The 20,183-nt window shown below is 36.1% G+C and overlaps 1 protein-coding gene across 2 annotated transcripts in view; it reads left to right on the top strand.

Annotated features, from left to right (window-relative positions):
* CAMKMT (calmodulin-lysine N-methyltransferase) overlaps positions 1–20,183 on the top strand; it is a 226,001-nt gene that overhangs the window by 183,119 nt on the left and 22,699 nt on the right. For both annotated transcript variants that reach the window (XM_061991321.1, XM_061991320.1), the window contains exons 5-7: positions 2,130–2,184; positions 3,237–3,300; positions 8,258–8,324. In XM_061991321.1, the coding sequence (XP_061847305.1) occupies positions 2,130–2,184; positions 3,237–3,300; positions 8,258–8,324 (186 nt within the window). The remainder of the gene's footprint in view (positions 1–2,129; positions 2,185–3,236; positions 3,301–8,257; positions 8,325–20,183) is intronic.

Genomic DNA, 20,183 nt, shown 5'->3' with positions numbered 1-20,183 from the left:
TGATTTGTAAAGCCTCACTTCTACCCTGTCTGCCACCTGAACAAAGCCCACCCGATTAGGAGAGGCAGCGAACACACCTAATCTGCTAGCAGCTGCTCCTTCCTCTGTGTTTAGCTGAGCCCTGTGTTGTGTGACTTTTGCCGCTGTGGTGGTGGCCCTGCTGTAGCCATCCAGCCTCATGCCACTCGTACACTCTGCTTGTTCTCAGATGCTCTTCACAGCAAACCTTGCTGTGCTGCTCCACTTAAAAGGGTATTTTCCTAGTCTGAGTATGGAATCCTGGTTACCTGGAGGCAGCAATCAGTCAGATTTCCATGGAGGACATGGGTGGTTTCACATCTCTATTTCTCAGGATTGTGTGCTCTCAACAGTACACTGAGCATAGAGTTTCTTGTTTTAATTCTCATTGATTAATGTCATTAAATATTGCCTGAGAGACAGGTGTCATTTAAAAAATTTGCTGATAAAGGAACTTTGGACTGAAACACGTTATTTATATGTATAAATATGTATGTGTATATGTCTGTATATATATGGTTCAAAATGCACTAAAACCCCCAGACTTGATACTTTATGCGTTTATTTCAGTAAGCATGACTCTTATAAAGGATGAAATGCTTTAGAAATCTTGTATTTATAATTACATTTATATCATTTTTATATTTATGACATATATGGTTTAGAAGAATAAAAACTTACGTGAGGAAAAACCTGTAATCCTTCTTTTTAGAACACAAACTGCAGATTTCCCACATCTGTTTTATATTCTCACTGGATTTATGGACAGCTTGTTCCTCCAAACTATGTCCATCCTTTGTCTCCTTTCCATTAAATAGGACAACTAGATTTTTTTTTTCAAATAAAATTTGTAGAGTCCAAGAAAAATAAATCTATCCCAGACAGGGAGCGTTAGCGTACAGTCATAAAACTTAGTACATTGGCCTCAGCGAACAAATCATCAGCATCTGTAAACTGATCCTGATATGGCATCCTAGATGCTCTCCCTAAATATCAATGTCAAGTGAGCTGGGAGGTACTGCTTTCACATAAAAGGAGATTTTGAAATGTTGATATTTTAGGAGAGAAGAAAAGGTACACTAAAAGAAGAAGGAAAAAAACCTGATTAGCTGAAATTCCGTTTTCTGCTTGTTAAAAGTATCTCAATGGGAACATTTCTGCTAGCTGTAACAGTAACAGTTGCCACAGATTTAGCTGTAAAGCAGCATGTTCCTAAACTGAGGCTGTGCCTTGCCCTAGACACAATTTCACGCAGCTTTGGCGTGGGGTCAGCATCCCTCCCTCCTCCCCTCCTGGGGCAGGCCATGGCTCTGGAGGACACTCTTTATGGCTCCCCCTGCAAACTCCCATCCGGCACGCTCTCTGCGCCAAATTATATTTCACATGCGCATCTTAATAACAGCCCAGTATGGTCTAAGTTAAAAGCAGCCTTTTAGACCATGTATTCAACCCTCGGCTTGGGCTCAGTTTAGGCTCTTGACACTAACTTCATTTCATTTTCTGTGGCTTAACTGTTTGCTGTTCCCATCGTTGTTCATAACAGCATTGTTTGTAGGTCACTTGCAGTTTTGAGTGCTAATTGAGGGATCGGATTTCTTCATGTGTAATTGTTCTGTGCTATATGGATTGTTTTAAAACTTCTCTGTTTTTAATATAAAAAGGCTTTTAGACATAACTATATAGAGAGATATATAAATAATATTAATTTCCTCATTTACTTCTCTAACTGTTTTTGCAGGAATGAATGTGGATTAACATTGTTATCCTTTCCTAACAATTATCTTTCGCTACTCTAGCTAGTTTAGTTCTAAAAGACAGAGCCATTGACAAGGGAAAAAAGGGAACCTTCTCAGATTTTTCAGCTCAGCGGTGGTAATGTTGCAGTGAACACTAATGAGGGGACCCCCACTGATTTGCCTGCTTTGTGACTTTTCTATTTCATAATTATTTTTAAAACGCAAAACGACATGAGGTAGCCTAGTCATGTCTCTACAACTTCCTGGTAGCTCAGTTCTTACTGCAGATGGCAATTTGTTCTTGTAACATATATGTCTCTCTGACCATTTTCATCTAATTTGTATGGGTTCTACCATTTCCTTTCTCTCTTTCAGGGACCTTGCTGTGTGTGAGCTAGGGGGTGGCATGACATGCTTGGCTGGGCTCATGGTAGGTCTTTTCTCAATTCCAATCCCATTCAGAGGAAGAAACAAAAGGAAAAATGTTCCAGTGCCTCCAACTGCTGGGTCAGAGAACTGTCAACAGCCTCAGCTGCGGTCAAGCTGCAGAGTCTTGAGAGACCTTCTAGATTGACTTGCTTTCGTATCATATTGATTTTATGGTTGCCTCGATGAGCAGAAACATTTTACCTCCGTGTAGTCAATATCGCTTGTTGTGACATTCCAGGCCACGTACGGTCTGTCTTTCATTGCCATAGCCGAAGCTTTTTTTTTTTTTCAGATTATAGTCCCATTTGCTAAGATACAGGAGTAGCCTGGCGAATCACAGTTGGAGCACCATGATATAGCTGCTAATGTTTTGCCTGCATTATTACACCAACAAACATGATCCAGAGCTCTCGGTAATTAGATTCTTTTGAATTAGATTGGCCATTCAGGAGAGTCGTTCACCATTCTCTGGGTTCTGAGTCATGTATTCAGGAGATATTATGTAGCAGTGCAGTGCATTAGACAAGTTTTTATGTCTCTACAAATAAAAGCATATTGTTACACTGATTGGCATTTGACAAACCTGTCGCTCTTATACAATGTGTCGAGGTTACAGCCCAATGTGCGAGCATGTCAAAGCTCACAAAAAAATTACCCTTACAAAGCCATCTGCCTGCAATGCAAAGTTATATGAAGGGCATCAGGCAGTCAGACAGAAGCAAGCTGAAAGGCAGAGTGACAGCCTTGTATGATGGCTCTACTAGATAAACAGAAGCCCGCAAATGAAAGCCTCTCAGAATACCATCATCCGCTGTCACAATGCAATTACGGAACAGAATGATAGCAAGATAGAGGCTCCCGCAAATGGAATGATAAAAGTATTGACTGATTTGATTGAATGATTAAAATAATGCAGACATAAAATGAAAAAAGATTGAAGATTGTTACAGAGAAATAGGTGAGGAAGCATGATACTGAAGGCTTGTCACTCCTGTCTTCACTTCCACACAGACAAGCATATTTGCTCATTGTTTGCTGTGCTCTTTTTTTCAGGTTGCTATTTCTGCAGATGTCAAAGAAGTTCTGTTAACTGATGGAAATGAAAAGGCCATCAAAAGTATCCTTATTCAGATAGAAAACTGGTTTGTTGTGTTCGTTCCTTTTTACTGGATGAGTAACAATCGATATAAAGACAGACAGCATGGGGCATATTAGGAAAAAGTCCCCACATGAGTAATTAAAAAACACACGCAGAATATCTTGAACAGAGCTATAGCTTCCCTCACAATAAATGCCACATTTTCTTCTTTAATTAAAAATGTACATGTTGGTATAGAGCAAGTACAGTAGTAAATATTTGTCTTGTGGTTGAGTGCAGAAAGATTCCTTGTGTGTCTGCTGTGTGTTACAGAAGGTGTAAGCAGTGAATCAAATCATTACCTCCCCTTCACATATCTGTTTTGCAGGAAAACTAGATTTTTGGGTTTTTTCACTTTCAGATACCAGCCTCCTAAACATACCCAGTATTTGTATATTGTAGTAGTTTACCTAGTGTATACTGAAATGCTTGTTTTCATTGTTGCTGCTAAGTTATAATTACCTACAAATTACCCATTTAATATGCTTAATCAGTTATCAATTTATCATTATTTCTCCTGATGTAAGATTGCAAAACTCCTCTGTCCTTTGTAGAAAGTATTTTATTTCTTGTATTAAACTGCTACTACGCCCTTCTTATATGAACAGATATTTCATAAAATTGAACTGGACTTCGGCTAAGCGAGAGAATGAGTGAGCATAATTTGTGGCCACATTAAATATCAGCACAGAACAAGAACAGATATATACAGTGAATACTAATAGCCCTTAGAAACTGAGAGGAAAAAAAGGAAGATATCTATTTGCTTTTGTTCCTTGGTAATCTTTCCATTTGCATTTTAAGGCAGACTGGTTTTTCAGGTTTTGGGCACTACATCATGAGAATTATTTAGATTTGAGTGTTGTATGTATTTGAGAACTAACATAATGAATACTTAGTGAAAAAAAATAGTTAAATTAATTTGTGGTTTAAAAAAATTGCAGTTTCTGGTGACTGGTAAAACAGGAGACATTGCAGTGCAATAATATTAGCTACTACCTTTAAAAAGACTTTCTCAGATGTAACTCAGGTAACTATAATTTCTTACGCCACTTTAACAATTTAATGGAAAAAACAGCCAATTCTAGATCACATCTTTTAAAACTTGAAGCAAACCTTATAAAAGTCTCCGCTTTCTTGAAAATGCAAGTTCTGTGTTGTGTTCCAGAGATTCTTTTTTTGTTAAATTCTAGTTTGTTATGCTCATACCTTGAGGAGGAAGTATTCATTATTCTGTGTATTATAATCAGCATCACCCCTTCCAGTCTTTCTTCTGTGTTGTTACAAAGATTAAAAATGTGGGAGAAAAGAAGTGTTTCAAAACTAGCCTAACAAAACACACTGATGTTTTGTAGAAGCATAAGTGCGTAACAAAAGGTCATTTTTCCCACAGAAAGCATCAGGTGAGCTCAGTAATCATCAAGTCAGCAAATACCTTGCATAGCAGATTCCATAAACATAACTGAACTTTTTTGAAATTTAGAAGCTTCTGTAGCAAAGAGAATTGGCGAGTGCTAAATATATTCACTCAGTCTTTGAAATTAAACAAATTAAAGGGCTTTTATTCCCCCAAAAGATACTATTTATGTCATCTAATTAGCACACCTTAGTTTTTCACAATATGTTTTAGAATTATCCTTTCTTCCCAAAACTCTTGCAAGAAGTCTTCATCTGTATTCACTCAGTGAATCCCTTTCAGAGAAGTGATTGGTGGAAGGCTCTAACAGGAATTTATTTTTCTTTTTTAACATTTGGTGCTCTGAAGGCTCAGCATTCAAAGTGCTTTATTGTGTTGGATTTTACAATGGGCTTAATATTAGCAGGGTGCCAAAGTGCAGCAGACTTAGAACTTTACAGTGTAGGTGGAATGTATTCTTAAAAGTGCACATAATAAAATTTATGTTACATTTTATGTTTTATGGACTGCAGTAGTAATTTTATGATCTGCCTTACAGTAGTTTTCTTTTGCGTTCTTTTCTATAGTGACTAGCCATAAGTTTAGGCTAAATTTTGGTTTGTTTCAGCCACACCAGACTCACTGAAATCAGTAAGAATTGTAGTGTAATTGGAAATAGTGTTTGGCCACAAGTACCACAGACTGTAAATGATGTATTTCTGCTAATTTTTATTATTGGTGATGGTATTTTTTTTGATAGTTTACCATGCCAAATTAAATTAATGTGGGATAAACTACTGTTTTCTTTTCTAGATTCTACTCTTCAGGAATAGTTAATGCCTAGTATTATGCTTTTTATGTAGGTATTATAGGTTAAAATAATCTTGTTTTTAAATTACTGTTTACATCTTCCCTTTAAATTTCTTAGGAAGCTTAAATTACGTGCCAGTCATACTATAATATCAAAAAATTACTTTCCAAAAAGTAAAAGTGGTTGTCAACAAAAAAGGAAAAAAAAAATCCCTGTCAGAAGCCAGGAAATCACCAAGCAAGCCTGCTAATTATTCTTAATGGGCAAGATGAGCACATTAAGAAACAAATGAATACATCAGTGAAATGTAATTGAAAATCGACCTGGCAATAGTGCATTGCATCTGAGAATCTGCTTTTGTATTATCATCATCATCATAATTATTGTTGTTTTTGTTGTTGTTATCGCTATTCAGCAAGCGGAACTAACAGCTTTGCTTTGCAAAGTCTCAAGCTTTTGAGGATTTGTTTTCTTTCTTTTAGTTTTTGGCATTCTCATGTTATTCTCCATTTCATGCTGCCACAGGAAGTGTTCAATATGTACGTTTTCAATATGTATGTTGGATATGTTACTGAAATGTTTAGAATTAAAACAATTTACAAATATGTTCATTTCAAATAATTGGAATATTAACCCTTTCAGTGTGAAATATTAAGCTGTATTTTATATTAATCAATGGTCTTATGCGTGAGTTACTAGACCATTTAAAAGACTTCACTCTAACTCACTCCTTTTGCATAGCATGGGCAGTTTTTAATTGATTAACAGATCATTTATATTGCAAAATCAATAAAGACAGAATTTATTGCTTTTGCAGCTTTGTTGAAAACTTTATTTTTGGTTTAGCGTTTTTTGTCTAAGTTCTTTCAGGATCATTTAAATAAAGTATTTTAAAAAACCAACAGATATTTCAAGTGAGTAATAAAGATATATATAGACAAAGTTATCAGATTCACACCCCACCCCCCTTTGTAGTTTTGGGTAATATGCGTTCCGATACAAATTTTCCAACTTAGGGAATATTTATGCCATAGTAATGAAAATTCTTTTCCCCCAGTGGGAAGCATCTATACTGGATTCAGCATGTCCAAATTCAAGGATGACGTTCATTTTTAGTAAATATGTCTCTCTGAATTCAGAGAGGCTGTGCCTTCTGCCTTAGCTCTGTTTCACACCATGCACTTGTGGCTTTAACTACTGCCTGAAAGCATCAATAGTACAAAACATTACTGCAGTGCACTATAATGGCCATTAAAATACAGTGTGTGGACCTTGCAACAGTCCTGGGAAATTTAGGTTAGAAAGGTCATGTGTAGCCTGAATGCCTGAAGACATGAGCTCATAAATTATTTTTTAAAGCTAGTGTTAACACGTTTGCTACAATTATTAATGGTTTTGCCCCCTTATATAATTTAAGTGCTGTGTAGCTAATTTATCAATAATGTTACTTCTGCCTCTACTTAAAAATAGCATGCTTTGCTCATAAAAATATTTAGGCATGACTTTCTCTCACTTAGCAGATACAGACTATTCATTACTGCTTCTCATTGGATATTGTGGAAAAGATTTAAAAGTCACACCCAACGTTTCCTAAATAGCCAGCTGTGTTAGGAAGGCCAATTATGTGATTTCAGCAAGATAAATACAAAGGTGCATCAGTGATATTTTAAGCTAGCCAGAGACTGCTGGTTTTATATTTTCTTATAACACCACTTGCAAAGAATTCAACACATTTTATGCACCCAGAAATAGCCTCTTAATTAGCATCAGATTTCCTGTACCTTATTTAAGGAAGTGATATCATTGACATCTTTCCCAAAAATGTCTATTTAAGATAATTTTTTCTATTTGAGAGTGAGTTGTTCAAATATGCATGGATTCACACTGGGTAATTGTTGTACCTTTTCCTTCCAATGGCTTCTCAATAACCACAGATGATTGATTATGAAGGTTATCTTCCTAGGCATAGCTCCCCAGGCATAGCTTCCCTTGGAACTTTTCATTGACAGCCTTTGCCTTGGCCTACCTGAGTGACTACCAAAATTTGTGACCTGATTTTCCAAACTGAAAGAATCTCAGATAAGACTGAGACACGAGGCTGAGGCACTATTGTGGAGAAGAAAAGGCATTTATTGCTTTGTCTTCTCTTTTATGGTGGTTCCAAACCATTCCCAAGAAAGCAAATAGTCCCTTGCTTATAGGTTAAGATGCTCCCATCATGTGTTGGATTTCACTCAGAGAGAGCCAAGGATAAAGGTATATGTCTTGAGGCAGGTTGAGTACCCAAAACGCATAAGCCTCCAAAATCTCAGCACTCACATCTAGTGACACGGTAGAAAGCAGCACAATCTAAAGTGGACGTTAAGTGACTAGTTTTCTGTTCACCACAGCTGACATTCTTATATTTGTAAACAATGGTTGCCTCTAAATGCATCTAAGGTATGGGAAGTCTTATTCAGTTCCCTCTATAACTATAGGGCTAACAATTCATGAAATGAAATAGGAAATAGAGATAGGCAACAAGAGCAAGTTGCTGCATAGGTATATAGCTGATGTGGTGGAGTAGCAATGTAAAATTTATGCTTCTGAAAAATGACTTACTTTTAACACAGATTAAAGAACAAACACATAAAAGACATTATGAAGCTATTAACAATGGGGAATAATATTCTAAATTATTTGTATTACTGTTCTAGTTTTGGAAATAATTCTTAACAATTATACTACAGATGTAAGTGAGATCATAACAAGAAACCAAAATGCAGGAGTATTTAAGGCTCAGAAAGTGTCAAGCTGGTAAGATTCTACTAAACCATTTTACTGATTTGTCATGTCATTGTGTCTTTAATGTAAATGTGAAATGTATGCAAAATGTATGTATGACTTGTATTACTGATGTTGACATGGGTGTATATACAATGTAAGGAGGTAAGTGATGCAAGACAGAACTTTGAAGTATTAAAAATGATAATTGCTTTTTAATATAGCAAATACAGTATGATTAATCTCGGTGACATTATGGGGATTTTTAACATACCCTATGTCTCTTTGAGCTGTGGTTTAGTGCATGTTTGAAATTTGCTTCACAGTCAACATTACGCTTTGGACTGAGTATGAGGCTTAGAATGAATGTGCCTAAATCACTGACAGGTTTCATTTTAAATAGCTATGAGAATTCAGGGTGATGACGAATCCTATTTGCCCCTTAAACAGGGGTCAGAGCATCCATGTGAGATTTTTGGTCATCTTGTCTGTGCAGTCAGTATTGTGTTGTTGCTGTGAGGACAGATGGGGAGTGTGGGAGCCAGGCGTAGCATGATGGGGCCCTTCTCTCACGGACTGTGTCGTAAGGTGCAGAGCAACTCTCACAGTGCACCAGTTCTGTTGTCTCTGAATTAGCCCTGAAGGCATGCTCTGCAGGGTGAGCTGTTGTAGAGAATCATAGAATTCGGTTTCAGATCATCTCCAGAGCTCTTCACCTTGTAATAGGTGGTGCCACTGAGGTTACCTGTTTCATTGTTTCATTGTTTCATTGTTTCATTGTGGCATCTCCACGTACACTAGGGGCTGGAAGCAGCTGAAAAATTGAAATATCTTCATCTCTTGTAGTGTTTTAAAAGTAAATTTTAAAGTGCTTCATATTTGAGGTGTAGAGTTAAGAATTAGAATGTGCTTAGAGATGGCTACCTAACAGCAAATAGTACACTCTTATCTGTGTGTCTAAGTCTCCTTTTTTTTGATGATTCTCATTCCAGGAGGGCTCTTGGTCCTTCTCAGTGACAAAAGTAAAGCTGAGAAAGGACAAGCTGTTACAGCAGAATGAACTTATTAATAGAGAGGGTTAAACCTGTACAGTTTTAGTGGCTATCATTCACATCAGTTTTCCCTATTTTTATGTAGCCATTCTGTGTAAAGAAGTTCTTTTAAGTGAGCACTTAGGGTCAGAAAAATTCTGCCTTCATTAGAGTGTATGTGCACATAACTTAGAGATATATCTCTGCATCCTAATAAGTGCCTGCCAAGTAGATAAAGGCCACAGGACCTGAAGGAGCATTATGGGGCCCCAGAAATGGTCTTTCAGGTCCCATGTACCAAATGCTTCTTGTGAGCAGCCTCAGACACTCATCCCTGCTGAGGAGAGGCTGTGTGGTACGTCCATCCAGAAGCTTAGATTTTGTAGATTTCCAATTGCCGTCTACTTTGTATGAGATTTCAGATTTCATCCCCTGTCAAGACTTCAAACCTGGTCTTTTAGATATCAATCAAAAGCACATTTTCTACCCTGTCCTCATTTGCATTTATCTAATGCTTAAGGTCATTTGTGATCATTTGAGTGTATTTCAGCATATGGAATCAGTGAATAATAGATTTCAGCCTCATGCTGTGAAGAAAGATTGTGTTTTTACAAGACATGATGTTGTTTACTGTGTGTTAATAATCACTAATTAATAAACATATCTAGACATCACAAAATGTTGCATTTTAAGGAGTGAAAATGTCAAGTGTTTAACTTTTTGAGTGCAATAGCATTTGAGGCCTTATTTGCATAGCTACAATAATTAAATTAAAAAATACAGTGGAGTACTAAAAACATAAGTCTCATAATAAACTCATAATATGATTTTTAGTTCTACATTCTTAAGGTTATTGCAGACTTGTCGTAAGAGTGTAAAGTTTAAAAAAATAAGTATTCAGATGACTCTCTAATCTCAAAAATAATTATAATCTTGCATTTCTCTACCTTATAGACATTAATAGTTGATTTATCCTGTCAAAAATAAGGTTGTGCTTAGGTTAAGGTTACTTAACCTAAGGTACTTGAGGTTATTTATTTGAGAAGCGATAATGAATGGATCGGTCCTTCAAATTCAGTAATGACATGTGCTGCAGGTAGTAACAAAGTTATTTGATCACTTCTCAAGGCCTTGAAGAAATTAAAAGGCTGATGTAAAATCTGTAATATTACCTTAATCCTGATTCACTTTTCCTGCAACTGAAAACCTTAGTTATATAATGTTGATGAAAGGAAAAAAAAAACAAAAAGCAAAAACAAACCAACAACCCAAAAAAAAAAGAGTAGTGTTTTTTAGAGAAGACACTGCCACCATGCAAAGTGGCATCAGGAAACTTCTTTTACCTTAATCCAACCTTACAGGAAAATGAAAGTAGTGATGTATTTAAGTGACTTACTGCAACATTATTTTAATATGGAGAAGGCATGTTCCTCACTCTTACCTAATATCTGAACAGTGTCCAGTCTTGCAACTTTTCTCAGTGTCCAGTGCAAAGTTACAAGATTCTTTCCATATAAAAGATGATTCAGAATAAGCTTTCTCACTACACGTTCTTGTCACACTGGGATCTTGTACTCTTTTCCTTGCATATGGAGCAGAAATTATCAGTATGAGAGTCAGTTTGTGATTATTCTAGACATTTAAGTCTAGATTTGGAAAATATGCCAAAAACAATTTTGCAAAAAGGAACAATCCATTATCAGCAAGAGAAGTTAGATTAGGACAACCTGCTATTCATTTGTTTCTTTAGATTTGTACAAAATGAGTAAATGAACTTATCTAGCTCTCTACTAACTCTTTATTATTGTTTCAAAGTACAGTAAAGTAAGCCAATCTGGCAGATTGTCATATAATGAATTATAATATAATTAATAGATATTTAGTAAACAGTTTACTTGAGCAGTGGGTATACAGTTTTATTTTTAGCTTCCATGAGTATGTTCAGAATTTCTTGCTTACAGTTACTAGAAATAGGTACAGTAATGCCACCAAGTTACTGATAATGACTTGCAATAGTGAGGTGAATTTTTAATACCGTGTCTGGATTTCAAGACTTTTTTTTTTGTTCAAAAATTGTCCATGAATCATGTTGTTTACCACGTAACTTAGCATATGGGTTATCCTGATAGTTACTTGTTTGACGTGCATTATATCATTGTTTTGAACATGTCCACCAGTGATTAAATTAGCAATAACAAAGTCAAGGAATTTCTACTCTTTTTATTCTCTGTATTTTAATTTGGAAATTTTCCTGAAGCGAGGCTTTGGGTATTTTCAAAATGTGTTATTCTTACAAATGTCATAGTGGAAGAACTTTATTGAAGAGGAAGACTTTGCAGTATGTTCTACACATTAACAGACTCTATCTGTCTTACCAACCAGGAAATTTGTTCTATCAGATTCCCTTTTCTGAGAAGACCAAATCAGTATACTTGTTGCTTATATAGGACCTGAGAGTTTTAACTCTGGACAAGTCTATTGTTTTTCTAAGAGCTGTCTCAGAGAAACAGTCCAGTCTCCTCATGTAGCACTCTTGCATGACAGCATCTACTGGCAAGAAGGAAGCTACCAAAAGGAACATTTCCTGCTCTTTGGTTAGAAAGAAAAGACTTCTGGTTCCCACTCTCTCAATTTCATCACTTTGTGGGAAGAAACAATGAACTGTCTATCTCTTCATGCCAATTGTGAATTCACAGCTCTCAATCACAAAAAACCCTCTTAAGTCAGGTGGAAACCATTCTATACCTGTGATCATACTTGCCCATACTTTTCCAATTTTCAGTCTACTTATTTTCAGATGAGGGTTATCAGGTAATGCATTCAAAGTGTGCATAAATAATAGATACATATGGTAGAATAATTATGCTTTCTGTTCCTCTTCTATAAGTGCATAACAGTGATTTCCTTTTCTGACTGCAGCTGAGCACTGATCTAATATTTTCATGACACTGTCTGTCACAATATCAGGAGCTTTTCTGACAGTCAGTTTGGAGACCTTCATTTTTCTTTACGAAGCCAGAATAATTTTTCCCATTGGACATTTTGCATTTATCCACACTGAATTTCATCTGTCAGTTTATTGTCCAATAACTCAGTTTCCTCTTTCTGCAATTCTTCAGACTGCTTTTTTCCTTACTATCTTGAATAACTTCTTAACATCAGCAAACTTTGCCCTTGGAGCTCATCTCTTGTAAATATGTTGAATAGAAGAAGTCTCAGGAGAACTTCACTGATTATCTCCCTCCATTGTGAGAACTGACCATTTGTTACTATCTTTGAAGAGATTAAGGTTTATGCAAGAAGCTTTTTAGAGAAACTATATGTGTTTGTAGAGAAATTATATGTGTTTGGAAGAGCAGGGAGAAAAGCTAAGTACTGTCTTAAGTTCTTTTCTTCATCAGCACTGTTGGCTAATCTTTGCCACAGACGTGGGAAAGTTGGGACAAACTTTAAATTTGTACAGAATTATACTTACAATGTTATCTTTTTTTGTGTCATTAATATTCAATTAATACCCAGTGATTCAAACATTAACCAAAGATACTGAAAATTAGTGAGATTCAGGAAAGAGGCAAAAGAGTGAATCAGCTTCTGGAAATGAGAGAGTTAAAGAGCTCTGTTTACTTAACTTGTCAAAGAAATTACTTGATTGTTAAGAAATGAATTGATTTTTATCTGAAAGCCTCACATGGGGAAAAAATCTTTAATAGAAGATCATTCTTTAATCTAGCTTACAAGTACCTAACAAGATGTAGAAATTGAAGCTAGACAAATTCAGTCTAGAAAAAAATTAGATTTGACAGAGAGAATAATAATACATTAGAACATTTTTCCATGGGAAGTAGTAGTTTCTTAAGCAGTGAATGTGTTTAAATCAACTTGAGTATCCTTCAAAAGCAAATGTATTAATTTCCTGAGATATATGGGCTTGATAAAGAAGTCTGAAATCCTGGATGTTTATTGTGGTCCCTTCTGCCCTCAGAATTTAAGCACCTGTTAGTTACATCTTCTCTGCTGTTTTTAACTTTTCCTCCCATTCAGTCCTTCTGAGCCTGCCTTGTTCACTTCACATTGTTTTTTCTTCTTCTTCTCTTGATTATCCTCCCCATATTCATAGGTAGACTATTTTCTATTTTATCAGCAAGAAACTGTTGTCTTTTACTTTATATTTTTACACAAAACAAACTTTTACAAAGCTTTCATTCACTGATCCTACCAGTAGAGTTCTGCCACATATGCTTATGTGGTCTTGCATTTTGAAAATGTGTATTCTTTTATACCGTATCAGTCTAAATTAGAATGTGAGAACCAATAATTTTGCATGTAATGTATTACGTGAACTTTGCTAAAACCAGGAGTCAGTCTCCTAAATAAAGACTGATTTAGAATGTATTGATGTAGAAGAGCGATGCAAAAAGGCAAATTCACAGACACTACTGGTATATTTTTATTAGTAACGTTTTCATACAAGATGTTCTCACTTCTTTGAAAAAAAATAACCACACTTGTGCTGAATGTTGGACTGTGCTATGTCTATTAGATGAAAAACTTTCTCCTGCAACAGTTTTATTTACGTGGAGTGTATTTATTATGCCCCAATATTTAGTAGCTTTTGATATGCAACAAATGTGTAAGTGTTAGGACTGCTATTTTTGAAGACAAAACTGTAATGTTCCCGTCTGAATTTTAGCAAAATATGTTGTACAGAATAAGAGAGAGATAATACATTCTCAGAATAACAAATGACTTTATCATACACTTTTTAAAAGGAACTTTAAGGCAGTAAAACCAAGATGCAATCATAGAATACCTCAAGTTAAAACGGATGCATAGTTGACCTCAGTGTTTCTTCTTCTGTTTTACCATATTAATATGATGAGATTTCATCATGAATTATTGTACCAGGCATTGTATAAACACCAAGTAAAAAGGCAGTTTGTGTTAAACAATCTATGATCTAAAACCAGAGATAGATAATGGTGAGGAAGGATAAGAATAACTGTAGTCACCCAGATAGAGTTGGAGGCGCAAGAGCAGCCTAGCCTCTTCAGTTTTTCTGGGAGCTATTTTTAAAGGAAAGTTTCAAGGATAATGGAGTAAGACCGTGAATGTTCATGGATAACATATTGGAAGAAAAATGTAAGGGTGTTTACTTCAAAAGTTAAGTGGAAGATGCAGACTGACATTACGGCTGATTAAAGAAGGGACTTGTCACATCAATACTGAATGAGAGATAAAAAGTAGGGAACTGAACTGTTGTGGAGCAATTAGAAAAGAAGACTTGCACCTCACCTGGAGGAGTACAAAGAGAAAGGTGACAAGGGTTGTAGGCAAGAAAAAACAATCTTTGCAGCAACTTACTGAATAAGTATTAATAGGTCAAGACTGCATTTTTCAAGAGCCGAGAGAGCAATATGATGATGTTAAGATGTGGGTGGTGTTGACACAGTCAGCAGTTTGAGTGCATAGATAATAGAGATGCTATGAAGAAAGAATAAGCAAATCTGAAGAGAGCCAAGATATGAAAATATAGAGGAAGGTCTAAGCTAAGCTTAGATTATGGTCTGGAATGAATAGTTATCTCCAAAGGGACGAGGAAAAGGTGGTAGCAACAATGCCTTGTGGTACTTTAGAAGTTATGACCTCTCGCTCACCTAACCTGAGAAAAATACTGAATTGTGAGTCTGGATACACAGTGTGAAGTACATAAACAGGTAGTTGAGTTTAGTTTTTCTGGATGGGATAGCCCAGCAGTAAAATTGAGAGGAAGAAGAGGTTGAGATGTAATGTTGTGAAACCATCAGAAGTGTAGGAAAGGTTTGAAGATAGTCTTTAGAAGAGCCCATTGAAAAAATGGTAAGAGACAAGTAAAAAAAACCTAAACAGAAAACAGTGGAATTAAAAATTCTATTAAATAGAAAGATTTTACTGGGATGAAGAGAGAAGAAAGGCCCACGAGAATTAGGATAAAGTGTAGATTTTGAGCCTAGCTGAGAAAAATCATCAATATATTTTGACAAGAGCAGATAAATGATATGGAAGTTGCCAAAACCTGCAAGGAGATTGTTGAAGGAAAGGTCCATTGACAATTGTAAATATCACATTCAGACTGATTAGAAATCTGAGAGGAAAGGAAGACTAGTTGATGTTGGCTACCTGTGGCTGAAAATTTAACCTTGATCCCTTCAAACAAGGTATGCACTGTAGGGAACAAGATAATGGATAAGAATACAAAGTAAAAAGAAGTAGTGAAGATAAGGAGGGCAGAGGTGAAAGGTAAGAGCAACCTAATGAGTATGTAATGAGAAAGATGGGCAAATTATAGTAGGAAAATTTGCAAGAGTTTTCAGAGGAGTTGTAATGATAGGTGTATACATTGTTCTTGTCACTAACTTAAAATCCGTGTTCTTGACCTTTATTCAAAACTGAGGAACCTAAACCAAAATTCAAGGTGTGGAGAAAAATTACAATGATGTTTTGTTATTACGTTAATGAACTTGTTTGGTTAATGCCATAGAAAAAGTCACATAAACCTCCAAACAAAATCTTTTACCTGAACATGTATGCCTACCAATGGTAATGCTTTTCAAAGAGTGAAGCCTCAATTAAAATATGAAAAGAAGAGGTGGGTATAGATAGGGTTTCTTGGTAGCTGTTCATCTCCTAGGTGGGATTTTTTTTTTTTAAATCTTTATTAAAACTATAAATATGTTTTGAGGCAAGTAAAGCTTTTGTGGTTTTTATCCTTTCTTCTAATTTTGATTTTTTGTCTTTATCTGCACAACTACTTTTCTGTTAGCTTGAGAGCTACTCTAGTCTATGCCATTCATCACATGAACATCTCAGAGGGACTTGGAAATGTTTCAAGTTTTAACAGTCAGAGACTTAACCTGTTTTTTCTCATGTAAGCTACCTGCCTAGACAGTCTAGGAAGACAAACACTGAACAACAGAAGCTGAATAATAATAGTAATGAGAAATTTTGCATGGGAATTAAAAACCTGGTAAAATCAGGTCTTTTGTTGTAGATTGCTGAGATACTTTACCAGTGTAAGAAAAAGCTTGTTGACATTTGTCAGGCTATCCTACATAAATTAGAATAACTGTACAGGGGAAGTGCAACCTTGGCTGCCTAACTATCCCTGCAACATTTACTATTTTGTCTCGGGGGTTTTTAAGATTTGAGGGGTTTTTTTAAATACAAGGGGATGTTTGGAGTATATTGGTAGTACTTAAAGTCTCTCTTTTCTTGGTGGATCTTTTTGTTCTGTTTTAATTCTTTACAATTCTTTTTTTCTTGATCTAATCACATTGTCTGACTTGCTCTTTAAAAGATGAAGTGTGGCAGGGGTGGGGTGAGGGGGGAAATTTTGATTGTTTGTTGTTTACAGGATTTTTTTAATGAATTTGTTGCTTTAGAATGATACAAGGTTGACAGCTTAGGAAACTAGAGCATCTGCACATATTTTCTCAGACTCTTTTGATAGCATGATTTATCCCTGACCTGGAAAAGCCACCTCTGCATGTGAGAGGATAGTTCATTCTCCATAGCTCATTCAGTCCTTGTCCTTTTTGCTAGGACTACCATCAAGATTGCTAATTATAGTAATAGGTTTGTGACGTGTGTACTTTTCCTCTGAAAACTGGTCAAATTAATTCGATACAGGCCATAAAGCTACCATTAGCAGGTACCAAGTTTCAACCACCATCAGTTTGACCTAAGTAGTAGCTAAACAGTGCAGGAGTATTTTTTCCTTGCATCCTATTTCATTTTTAATGCTCTTATTATAGCCAAAAAAAGCTCACAAACTGTTTTATATATCCAGTGGATTTCACACCCTTTTCTACTGAAACTGAACTGCCTGTTTTCAATTGCAAGAAACTAAACCTGCATGAATTAAATAAGTCAGTTAAAATAATATCAAGAGTGGGCTTTATGTGGCCTTGAATATATTGTTGGGTTTTTTCTTTTACAAAAAAAATCTGTTGAAGTTGTGACTTAGAAGGAAACCCAAAGCACATTTTTCAGATTTACAAAATTATTTTCTCTCAAAAAAAGACATAAAAATATTATAGCTTTAAAACTTCTTATATTTCTGGAAGAAGAGTAGCATTAGGAAAAAAGTTGTTTATGTCCACTAATCCCTGGAAGGGGAACAAGAGGACAATATTAACAAGGCTTGCATTTTTTTCCTGTTGACACTCAGCATAATACTGATGATTTAAAAGATTTTTTGTGTTATGCTATTTTTACACTTAGGCTTTTTTTTTAAAAAAAAAAAAGGTAACTTCGTGAGGACTGAGATTTTCACATTTCTGTTGCTAACACTTTTCTAGGTTTCCTAGCAGTGCTTTAAATGGAAATGCAATCAGCCCTTACTTCATGGTGCCTTTGGTATTTCTTTTGGATCTGACCGCTAAATCCAAAAGTCACATCCTCAATAATCCCCGAAAAAATTATTGTTCCTCATCTCCTTCCTATGTATAGATACATGCATTTAGATACAGATATACACATCTTTAGCTTTCTCAGACTTGTTTTTCAGTATCAGTGGGTTTTTCTGTACTTCACACTCAGGAATTGTGCTTGGGTTACAGGAACTTGTATGGCTAGTTGATATATTTATATCCTGACTCTGTTTCACTACTTCCATTAGCACTAGAATTCAAAATAGCTGATTCTGATTCAGAATCAGCCTGATTCTGACATCAGTGTTAATGATGTAATATTGCTGACTCTGAGCAGAATTGTTTCCGGTTCCCCAATATGCATGACCATGTCTGCTTTACAGGTGCAGGTGCAGATGTTTGATTGCAGCTCATGCAAATTTGTGGAAGCATTAAACAGATAACACTGTAGATTCAGTAGCCCAGAGTTAGCTACCGAAACAGTTTTGGAGGCTGCAGCTGGTATCGCGCTTCATATACCCTATCTGTGCTTCTCTTACTAGTCATTCTTGCAGTTGCCTAAAGATAGCATAGATAAATATATACAGCTTGTAGCTGCGTCTCTCTCGCCAGCATGCATGCATCCTGAGTGAGATCAGAATGAGTCCTGTTGGAACTATCTTTAGTTTGCATGGTTATTTCCCCATAGGAATATAGATTTTTCCTGTGCCTTTTGAAAACTGATGGCAAAGGAGATTTTGAAAATTTTGCCTGTCAATTTATCATTTGCCTTTGCATAATTATCCTGTCTTCAGGAATGTAACTATACTAAAACTAGAGACCAAGAGCATCCCTGGTGCTAGGTCGGGAAAATGGAGGAAGGCTGGCTTATGGCTGGACATTCGGCTCCTAGCTCACTCCTCCTAACAGCACACATGCCAGTCACATTGCACCACTGCTCATGCTTTTGGCAAGTAGTCAATTCCATATTTTTCTCAGCATTATGGTTTCTGAGCTTTTACCTACCCACACAAAGTCCTTTGTGCCTACAGTAGGTGTACATAGAAAATGCCGTATTTTGGATGCTCAGTGGGAACCTGACAGTAACATGAGAGAGGTTGAGTTTTTTGGCCAGGAGGAGGCACCTGTGCTGCCTTCTGAACTGCATGTGTGAAGTATGGTAAATATATGGGTTAAAAAAAAATCATAATTCAAATCCCTATAGTGGTACTGATCAGATCTCTGTTTCTGTAGCAATGAGAACCAAAGGTGGCCTTTTAAGGCTCACAGTTCATCTACCAATTTCCAGTTCTGCTTCAGGATTCTTAAAGTATTAGAGTGCGTGCTTTAAACCCAAAAAACTTACCTTTACCTAATTTTCACCATTCTAACCTAAGTTTCCACGGAAACAGGGTTGAAAAAGCTGCTGGTAGCCAGCAGGCAGCCAGCAGCTGAGAGTGAGAACTCTCCTTTGTCACTTTCCACTACTGGATGCCTGCTGCGTGCCAGTGTGCAAAGCTACCTAGGCTTCTAAAATCTGGAATCCTTTCAATTTGAGGGGGAAAAATTAAATTAATCTACTCTTTTCTCTCTTTGGATTGTCACAGTAAATTCCAGGAGGGCAAATGGGCTAATGAGTCCTGATCTGTTCAGTTACACTGAGCCCCACATAATCAAAGCTTTCCAAACCAACCAGGCCTCTCCATGTTTTAAAAGCATTCTGTCTCAAATTTTGTTTCTGTGCACATGTACACACATACGGTGTTACCTTAATCCTTTATGGCTCTATATCTGTCCATGTATTTCTGAGCCTTTTTTGCATATAGTCAATGTATAATATTTCAGTTTTTATGGTGTACTTAGGGAGCATTTCTGAATGAACACATTAGAACTGATCCCCAGTTAAATATTAGGAGTAGGATGTGAATGGAGATGGCTTTTAACCAGAAGTAGATTATAGCTGCGGGAAGACTAAAGGGTCTATTTGGTCAAGACTCATACAAAACTGAGATAAGCATGCACAACCTGACAAGATCAGATTAGACCCTTCCCCCACAAGTGCTTTTCCCATAAATATTTATCTACTTTCTATTATAAATAACCAGGAAATGAAAAAGAAGGATTTTTTTTTTTAAATAGCATAGAAGTAGAAATGCAGCTTCAAATCTTCAGGGTAATGATATTTTAAGTATGCAGTAAATTCCAATACTAGTTGCTGGTTTTTAAACAGGAGCAAAGTACTGAAATTCTTCATGGCAGGTGCATGAATCAACAGCATTTATAAACAAAGAAGAACTTTGTTCATATGTGCATTATTCTCTACTATTGAGTACTTTGGAAATAAATAACTTATCACCTATGGAAGAATAGGTGTTGACAGAGTCAGCACTGCTGTATTTTTAAGCTTGCCCAAGGCAACATAGCTGGCATTGAAGTTAAGCTTGGCATTTTTTCACCCCGTCCCTCTTCCCTGC

Source organism: Colius striatus, chromosome 2, assembly GCF_028858725.1.
Source record: "Colius striatus isolate bColStr4 chromosome 2, bColStr4.1.hap1, whole genome shotgun sequence".
In the NCBI taxonomy this organism is placed as follows: Eukaryota; Metazoa; Chordata; class Aves; order Coliiformes; family Coliidae; genus Colius; species Colius striatus.
Note: the sequence above shows the minus strand (reverse complement) of the source record. Positions and strands in the feature narration are given on the sequence as shown.